Source organism: Vollenhovia emeryi, unplaced genomic scaffold (genome assembly GCF_000949405.1).
Source record: "Vollenhovia emeryi isolate VEMERY1.0 unplaced genomic scaffold, V.emery_V1.0 DF939278.1, whole genome shotgun sequence".
Classification (NCBI taxonomy): Eukaryota; Metazoa; Arthropoda; class Insecta; order Hymenoptera; family Formicidae; genus Vollenhovia; species Vollenhovia emeryi.
Genome location: NW_011967088.1, coordinates 183,534 through 193,448, shown reverse-complemented (window position 1 = coordinate 193,448; position 9,915 = coordinate 183,534). Strand labels below are relative to the sequence as shown.

Here is a 9,915-nt window from a genome sequence, read left to right as displayed (position 1 = left end):
CGCAGCGAGCGGCGAGCTTTTTTGACAACTTTTTTCGGCGCGCCGCTCCACCTCTCGCTATTAGATGATGCCCCACTGTTGCCTGCCGAGTCCGGCCTGCCGCCTTCTACGCTCTCATTCGCTCAGACATTAAAATTAATTTCTCAATAACTACTGCGAATTTTGCAAAATAGTATAGGACTTTTCTATTCAGTTTACCCCGGTCTATCTACCATCTACGGGACATACAGGTATTAGAACACACCCTGTATAACAAGATTGTTTCCATTGTTTCCCGGATTGGTTACGGTTGCACTCGGTAATCCATCTCTCGTGGTAAAAGGTTGGGACAGCTTTAATGATTCACCTTGTACTTTGTCTCACAATTTATCGATAAGAAGCATATCATGTTCGTTCGACATGCAAGTCGCCAGGTACGCGAATGTACAATACGAATTGGAGAGCCACATTTGAAGGGCTTGAAGGGTTTGTAGCGAGAAACGAACGTACGGCGACTGCTAACCAACCCGTAACAACCCCTTGAGAATTTTTTCGAATGAAACGTCCGCGATACAACTGCGAGAGGATAAACGAAGGTACGGCGCGTACACATATAATATCTCACTCATTCTCGGCGGCATGAATATTCGAGTTCGTGAATCACTCACGAACTTGCGTGGCGTTTCATTTCCTGCGCGCCAGCTGTTTCCACCATATACGGTCATTAACGGGTATAAAGGGGACGGAAAAAAAAGTCGGGTGCGGGAGTCGGGTGCGCCAGTGGTGGTAGCTCGGCACGTGAACGTGGGGGGATGTATAATAACGCGGTACGTACATATCTGTTGCGCGTCGCTCGCTGTTGCGCAGGGTTGTCCAGGGGCGAAGTGCGAGGCTCGCGTCGCCGCTCGCAGGCGGAGAGAAAATCGGGGAGAATTCAGGCATGCAAACTGCGCGTGTCTAACAACGTGTTCTTTCAAATACTCGACTTTTTACCATCGTTTCAGGAGCGCGCGCGCGCATCATTAGGTTGTCGCAATTAAAATGCCAGCTCCTAACCATTCTATTTCTTACATATCCTAGGCTTTCTTTTGCAACAAGTTAAGACTATTTTATAAATAGTTGATTGAGAAATTTGTTAAATTTGTCGAAGAAATTGTCGAAAGTCGTACGCGAAACTGTCACGTTTTCGACACCTGTGCCAGCGATATTTCGAGAATTCAATTAGCGTCCAATTCTGCCGATTTATAAAATGGATGACGTTAAAACTACTTGGTTAATAACGGTTAGAATGGGCAGTTTTTAAATGTAAATTTTGTGTAGTAAAATTTAGATTAATTCATCTAATCGTCGTTCAATTCTCACGTATACGTACCCGGATAGCCTAATCTGTCAGGGCAGATCTCGTCAAATGCCCACTACAAATTTTGAAGGCAGAAAAGACTGCAGATTGCATACAGGAACTGATATTCGATATGGTGCCAGCATCCCTACCGGAAATAATTCTACAAAATTCTACAAAAAAATTAAATATAACTTCCAGACTCTAAGAAATTCAACGTAAATTTTAAGTGTTATAAAAATCAACATGGAAACGCTAGAATTGGAATACTTTTATTAATTTTGGTAACATTCTACAGGTAAGCACATGTTTTAAGATTTTCGACTTTTACCACCTCTACAACACAAAAACTTATATCTCGACGACGATCTTTCAATCTACAGCAGCTAATAAATCCGAAAAAAATGGCTCACACTTTACAGCTGTTATGATTTGCGTAGCGAGCGATTTTTATCTTTTTATCTTTTGACTTTATATTTAAATTATATTTTATACTCTATTTATTTTATACACTGAAGATGGCCTAGAGAAAGGCCGAAACGTTTGTACTTTTATGTTTTAAATATATGAGAATTTTATTATTGTGACACTAACACCTAGTCAAGGCTCTTAGCCCTTTTATTCATTGATTGTTTTAAGATTTTGTTGTTTCTCAAATTTTGAAAACTAGTAAAGTTTTGTACTAATTTTTACAAAATTGTACATTTTCATGAAATACTACTTGCAATAATTTCTTGATTTGAGAACATTGTAATTTGTTGTACTATTTCGTAGATATATATTTACAAAAGATTAATGTTTCAACGAAGATATAAAAATTTCTACAAATTTCTATTTCAAGTCAATTTTTTTTATTTATTTCTAGAAATTTTTTCGCTAGGGATGTCAGCAGAAATACAACAAAATCTGCTTACATAACTGGACTTGCTCAGTTTCTGCCGACAGTCTGTTGACAGCGTATGTTTTACACACTCTGTTGCCAAAACAAAAGCCAAATGCGAACACAGATAGCTGTGGTTTTGGTGTGAGTTTCTGATGCCACTCTGGTGCCAATCTGTTAACATTTTGCTGATTGGGTATAAGTACACTTTATCTTTTATAACGGCATTGTAGTGGAAAGAGATAGATAAAACAGTAATACTTGTTAAAACATATACAAAATTAATCTGGTGTTATCGTCGTAACTAAATGACAGTGGAATATCAATGTAACGCATAAAAGACGCTAAGTATAAGCGCCATCCAATCAAGAATTATGTCATTTCATTATTTGGATATATTTTGTTTAAAAAAATACATTTTTATTGTTCCTGCAAAAATATAATAATGATATCATCAAATTGCGCCAATTAAAATGGACATTTATACAAATTAGATACTTTATTATTTTTTATATTAATATCAATGTAACGCATATATCTTTGAGATTCGTCGCAGACTCGCCGCTTTGGATAAGCTCGCGTCTTTTATCGCGTCGCTTTAAATCGCCATTACATGCGATTCTTTATCATCAAGATGGCGCCTTGTTATTAGTTATTGATGCCGTTTAAATTCCATTCGCGTTTCTTTTACTGCTCTTGACAATGCAATGGAGCACGCAATAAGCGACTTTCGACGTTTTGCGCCATGAAATCGATACGCGTGCCGCCCAACTGGATTACATAATACGAAAGTCCATGCTGTAAGCAGTGAAGACACTATTACGCAGGGAACAATTAATTATCGTTTCCATATCAACGATTTGAACGGTTCAGTTGTATTGATTATTGTTGCAGAAAGTAAATTAATTCAATATTTCTTCGGAAAAATGTTACAACGCGAATGAATATATTAACTAGAAAGGAGAATTTGATATTTTATCATAAAATATATTAAAAATTTATTGTAAAATATATTGTAAAGTGTATCACAATTGACAGTAATTTTTATCAAATAGACAATTTAATTAGGAAAACTTTTGTGCGAGAGCTTTTTTCTATCTCTGAAAAAAATTGTTTTTTTAATTGAAAGAAGTTTGTTATACCCACTGCTTTTTTATAATTATTTAATTATTATTTCTCATATATCCATTTTCTTGTTATTCCAAAGTAGACATTCGACGTATTCAACAGAACATTTTGTCTTGTTAAAATAAAATGGTCTTTCATTGAAATATTGAAAAATTGTCCTGAATAGAAATTTACTTTGTTATCCGTTTTCATATTTTCCAAAGCGTTGAATATTTTAATAACTATGCTTTGCCTTCCCTCTGCAAGTCAGCGTTTTGTTAAAATAAAAATAGCCGAGAGGTAAAATTGTCTCGATCCAAGCGTAATTTGCCGAAACGCCTTCTTTCTTCGACAGTCATAGTTGATAAACCTCGCTTTTAAAAAGAAAACTGTTTTAGTTATCAACAAGAAGACTCGGACGCGCCTTTTGCCGAGCGCTATTCCAGCGAGGTATTATTTTTCCTTTCGACGGACCCTCGCAAGGGTCCTAGAAGGCGGCACTTGCGATAAATCAGAAAAGTGTGCTGTGCGCGCGATCGATCAGCTGGCGCGTACCTATTATTGGCTGAAATAAAGGGAAGTCAACACAGAGGTAAAGGAGAGCGACCGTGTCTGCAAGTGCATTTCATCAACAGTAGAAGGAGCGCAGTTGTGCGGCGGGTTGAGGAGAGAAAGGGCGAACGGGGCGTGCAGGAGGGTTGTATAGGGACGGCGGGGGGAATCAATAACGGCGAATGAACGCTCCGCACGCGCTCCCACAAGTCCGTTGATTCTAGGCCCTTTTAAAGACCGATAAAAATCTCCGTTGCGTTTAATGTTAGTGCCGAGCTTTTCCTTTCGATCTAGCCTCTTTTTTCCTCAGCGATCCGTAAATCGAAGTGTATTGCAAGCGGCAGCAAAAATTAATAGATTGTTACTATTGTTTATTAGTTAACTCGCGCGTCTCGTTACTGGAGCAGCTGTTGCTCTATTTGCGCTTGTCTGTTTACAGAATGCACAAGTAAATTGAAAAAAAGAGAAGGTCTTTATAAAAGACATACCGACTAATCTTTCGCCGGTCTCGTGTCTCGATTTTACGCAATTTTCCAAAATGGAATGAGCGTTCAAGTACAAACACTTGCGCTAAACCGAGATACGACCCTGCGAAGGAGATCAGTCGATATGAGAAGGGGAAGAGTAGAATGCAACTCTTGTGTAAGGTCTCGGTCTCTTACAGTTCATTATTTTATCATTACATTTATTTATATATCGGAGTACAATCTCGCTATAAATGGTACTTGCCCGAAGTTCTCTGATTAATAAACTAGACTTTTCCGAAGAACTATAATTTAAATGAATAGAGACAGACTATTTTCGCTGGCGTTATTATTATCCTCGGAAGAAAGGTGAAAAAGGTCCGCTTTTAATAAAGCGAAGAGCGCGGCCCCTTATCCAAAGTATCGGGTTAAATTAGATTGATATCGATGCCCCGCGATAATTTTCGGCTCTATCTAATTTAGCATCTTATAATTAGGAAACAATGAAATCATTATGTAGAGTGATGTATAAAGTAGCATGGATTATCTATGACTTCTAGGTGGATTCTATATCTACGTTATCTATCACAGATCACAGATATAGCCCATAAAGCATATTTATATACCTTGAATGAACATTCCGCACATTCCTGTCGGTTTATCGCCTCTGATCTTTATCGACCCTGTGTGCGCAAAACAAACAGCAAGTATAAATAATTATACTTGATCTACTATCTACATAATTAAACAAAGTGACATTTTCGTACCGTGGAATTTTTTATAATTGCTATATAATAATACTCACATAATTAATCACGAGAACGTTTATTACAACGAAGACGTTTTGACTTAAAAAAAAATTCTCAGATAAACTCACTTCGAGTAGATAACGAAAAGTTACGATTCTCTTGTATTGCGACCAGATATTCATTATAAATGTATATTATATTTAATATATTTTACGTTTAATAGATAAGAAATGTAAATATATAAAATTATAAAATGTCAGATATCTACAAAAAAGTTCGGTGTCTGTTATAAAGTGAGTCATTATCATTGGATCGCTAAAGGTTACACCTGAGTTTTCGAAACAAGGAGGGCGTTTTATAAAAAAACGTTTCAAACAAAAATTATTTACTTTTCAACGAAGAATCGGAATCTGCAGTACAAAGTATGGATTTCTATTTAAAAAATTGGACTTGATCTTCAAATGACCTTGAAAATGACTCCAAGTGACCAATTTTCTACCAATTTTGTTTGAAACATTTTCCCTAAAACCACCGTGGTTTCGAGATATTCGAGTGTGAAAGTTAAAATGGGACACCCTGTATAATAAAACTTTTCGTGCGTGTGAATAATTTTAACGAGCTGCTTAGACTTTCTAATCAAATCATACCTTTGACGATAAGTTGTGGAAAGATTAATAGTACAATTCCTTTCTAAGATATCCTTTACTGTAAAAAATATCATTACGACCCTGGACTTTACCTCACGGATGGTCAAAAATGTGGTGCGATCATATCACGTAACATATTACATTACCCAATGAGTAAAAATCAATCGTTAATCGCACTCGAAAGTCAAGGACGATGAAACCTGTTAACAGACATAAGTCCTTACGCTTTTCTTGCGTGACTGTAATTTATTATCCCGTTAGAAATTTAATCTCTGCGATAATGGATAAACTTTATGACTTTCCATATAATTTTTTTATTTAATCTCTGTGAGTGTATGCCGACACATTAAGTAGACGTTAACATCTTTTGGACATTTATTAAAAAGTACAATAGCGAGCGCACAAAATTCTTTCGTGCGTCGAGAGCTTTGTTGTCAAATATCTTTTAGAATATTGTACACATTTGAAAAATAATTTATTGCAATATTTGTACAATGTAAATTTGATTGAACAAATGCACGATTATTTGACGCTACTTAAAAACAATTATTTTAAACACTCAGCGAAAGAAATCGACGTTGCACCAAAGTCTTGCATAATCATTAATTCAGCGCCGAAGAAATTGATTGGCAAAACTCAAACGTGGCGCACATAGCGACACGCAGAGAACACTTGTTACATAACAGCGTCATTTGCACCATTGTACGAGCACGTGCGCACTGCACTGTCTATAAGCTGCATAAATGAGATAAAAAGAGGTCGTTACTCTGTAAGTCCTGGCTTTCAAGAATACTTATAGGCGTTAGCTTCAAAGCGCCAGCGATTGACTTGTGCGCGCAAAATTTTTTTATGCCCTATTTTTGTGGAATAACATTCGCGTATAAATTTACATGAGAAGAATATAAATTTATAACGATTTTATTTCTTATGAATTATTTCATCTTATTAAACTACGATGATATTGCTGGCCGGAAAAAAGAAATTTCTGTTACTTTTGTTTTCACTCGTGTATTTTACACGAGGGGGAAACCGCTGAGGGCGTTGCGGTGTACAGATTTGCGGCATTACAGGGCCTTGCTAGGCATTACTAGGCATTTTTTGGGCATTAGTTCGAGCATTAGGCCTTGCTGAGACATTATAAAGATAAAATAAGATAAAATAAGATAAAAGGAGGTAAATGAGACAATGTAAAGCCCACTGGGCATTAGTGTACATACAAGCAGGCATTGGTATACAAGATTTTGGTCAGCGGTTTCCCCCTCGGACGAGAATTACTTTCAACGGGTATGACTGTTGATCGTCATTTTGCATTATCTTATAGAATAGTGCATTTACCGTTTCAACGTCATCTCCAAACCGAAAAAATTGTATTCTTAAAATGTGTAGGTACTTTATGTCCTTTTAATAGATATTCGCGAGGAGTAAACCGCTGAGGGCATTGTGATGTATAGATTTGCAGCATTACTGGGCATTACTAGACATTACTAGGCATTTTTTTGGGGCGTTAGTTTGGGCATTAGGCCTTGCTGGGGCATTATAAAGATAAAATAAGATAAACTAAGATAAAACAAGATAAAATAAGATAAAACAAGATAAAATAAGATAAATTAAGATAAGACAAGATGAAATAAGATAAAACAAGATAAATAATATAATAAATTTAGTCTTCACAATTGATCGTGTTTGTATAAAAGAAGACAAAAACAAGATAAATAAGATAAAATAAGATAATGAGATAAAGTAATGCCCACCGGCATTGGTGTACACACAAGATTTTGGTCAGTGGTTTTTCCCTCGATTTAACACATATAAACTTAATATTATACTAAAATATAATACGAAAAAAAAATGACACGTTAAGACTCCTGCATAAACCGACCAAAAGTAGAAAAATTTGAAATTTAAGTATGTTGTGGTTGAAAATTTTATCTACCAGTACTCGAAATTTTAGACCCGGTCGCCGATAGAATAAAAGAAAGACAAAATGTTAAAATTGTACTTTTTAACACGGGTTGTGGACCGATTGCTTGCAGAAGCACTTTAAGGGATAATATTATTTAATGGAAAAAGTAGATATTAAAAACAGAAAATGAGATATACACAACAAATGTCATAAGAATTCAAATGCGTTATTAAATATACGAGGTCACCAACTTCGACAAGCAAATACTTATTAGTAAAGTAAAAAATATAACGTTTTGAGATTTGACAACGTCACATATTTTTAAACGTGTCCATATAATCTAGTATGTCAACGCGTTTGCACAATAATGCATTAAACAATATCTTTTTATGAAGAAAATCGTATAAATTTAAAATATAAAAAGGTCCCACCGAAGCACCTATACTATCCGCTCCGAGGGGCAAACCGCTGCCCAAAATCTTGTACACCAATGCCCACTAACGCCCAGTGGGCATTACTTTATCTTATTATCTTATTTTATCTTTATAATGCCCCAGCAAGGCCTAATGCTCAAACTAATGCCCAAGAATGCCTAGTAATGCCGCAAATCTGTACACCACAATGCCCTTAGCGGTTTCCCCCTTGATCCGCTCCTTCATGCAGGAGCCACCTTGAACGAAAAATTTAACAAAAATTGACAAAGTCAAGTTTTTTTTTACTTTCTCTCGTCTCTCTTTAAAAAGCCGTGCCAATAGTGGGACTATTTTCAGATCAGTAATATGAAACATTATCACAGTTAAGAACTGCCCTCCTCACGTCCAAGTACGATTACGTAATTCACATGGAATTGAGGAACGTTATTGTACAAAGTGTAAGTGCAACGCAACTTTTCACGAAGCCTACTCGATAAATGGTTTACTTGGCCGTGATTCGATATCATAATTGGTAGGCGTGTTCTCATCAACGTCTACGTCACAAGAGCAATTCGACCGCTCTGGATTCGGACGGTTACACAATAACCACCGACGTCAACGTAATCAGCGTCCACCCCGTCCGATCGAGAGTTCAATAAATGCGATAGGCAAAACAGGCCTAACGATATATCGGGCTCGTGACTCAACGTCAGCGAGGCCGAGTGCTCGTCGACGCCGAATCGCGATCGGCGATCTAGGAACGGGTGTGTCGCCATGTACGCATGTATCGTACGCGGGGACACATGGCCGACTTTGCGGGCGGTTTCCCACAGGTCGCGGAAACGCTCGCATGATCGACGCGCGATTCCGCGACCTTTAGCGGGCCAGGTTTCCGCACACTCCCGACGGTGCCGCCGTAATCATGGCGCGTTGAAACAACTACCGCAATCCGTTTCTAGCGCACGCTGGCATGTAACAGACGGGGGTGTGTCACCCCCTGCGTGCTCGACGGATGGTTGGACTCCGCGGTGTCGTCTCGAGGTACAAGAACGAGAGGAGGAAAGTCGGCAGTTTCTTCCCCGTGTCCTTTCCTCGCAAACATTCCTGGGGGGGAAAACCCTCGGTCTTGGGCGTGGCGCGTTTAACTTGCACCCCGCGAGCGGTATGCCGCGCGTAAAAGCGGGCGATTGACGCTGGAGCGAAAGGGAAGGGCCCCACCGCGAGTTGCACTTACCGTGATAGTAAAGGGCGCCGGAGGCATTGAGGGGTGGCGGACTGGGGGCCGTGGCCCCCGCTGTGGGACTGTGCGGCCCCCAACAAGTCTGCTGGTGATCGACCTGGTGATTATCGACGTCCCCGACCACGTCGATCTCCTCGTCCTCGGGCTCATGCCTGTGCGGCCGCTTCTCCATCGCGTCCGCGGTCTGGTGCAGAGCGTGATGCTGCGCCTGCTGCTCCTGCAGCGCGGCCCCGAGCGGCGTCGCGTCCTTCTGCTCGCTCTGCTCGTCCACGCGCGCCTGCCACTGATTCCACTTCCACTTCTTCGCCATGAGACAGCGTGGCATAGTGACAATGCGGATCCGTCGTCCTAACGCCGTCGACACCGGGAGTGGGCAATGGCGAGCGCCGTCGTCGCGGCCCGGTCACCAGGCACCCGGCACGCGGCACACCAACACCGACACGCTCGACACCAACAACCGCAGCACCAACCGCACCACCGACGCCGTCACCCTCGACGGTCGCGACTCTGTCGCCGTCGCTGCTGGCCGCTCCGACTACTGTTCCGCGGACGACGTCGCCGTCGTCTGTGCGACGTCGGCGTCTACGTCGCGCCCGTCCGTCACCCAGCACGGCTGTCTGCAGCTGCGGCTGCCCGTCGGGC

General features: G+C 39.9%; 1 protein-coding gene across 1 annotated transcript in view; it reads right to left on the bottom strand.

Annotated features, from left to right (window-relative positions):
* Nucleotides 1-9,641, bottom strand: part of LOC105559366 (zinc finger and BTB domain-containing protein 17-like) — a 16,120-nt gene extending 6,479 nt beyond the window's left edge. Inside the window, exon 1 of the mRNA XM_012007596.1 lies at nucleotides 9,268-9,641. Within this exon, the coding sequence (XP_011862986.1) occupies nucleotides 9,268-9,598 (331 nt within the window). The 5' untranslated portion in view covers nucleotides 9,599-9,641. The remainder of the gene's footprint in view (nucleotides 1-9,267) is intronic.
* Nucleotides 9,642-9,915: the final 274 nt, after the last annotated feature.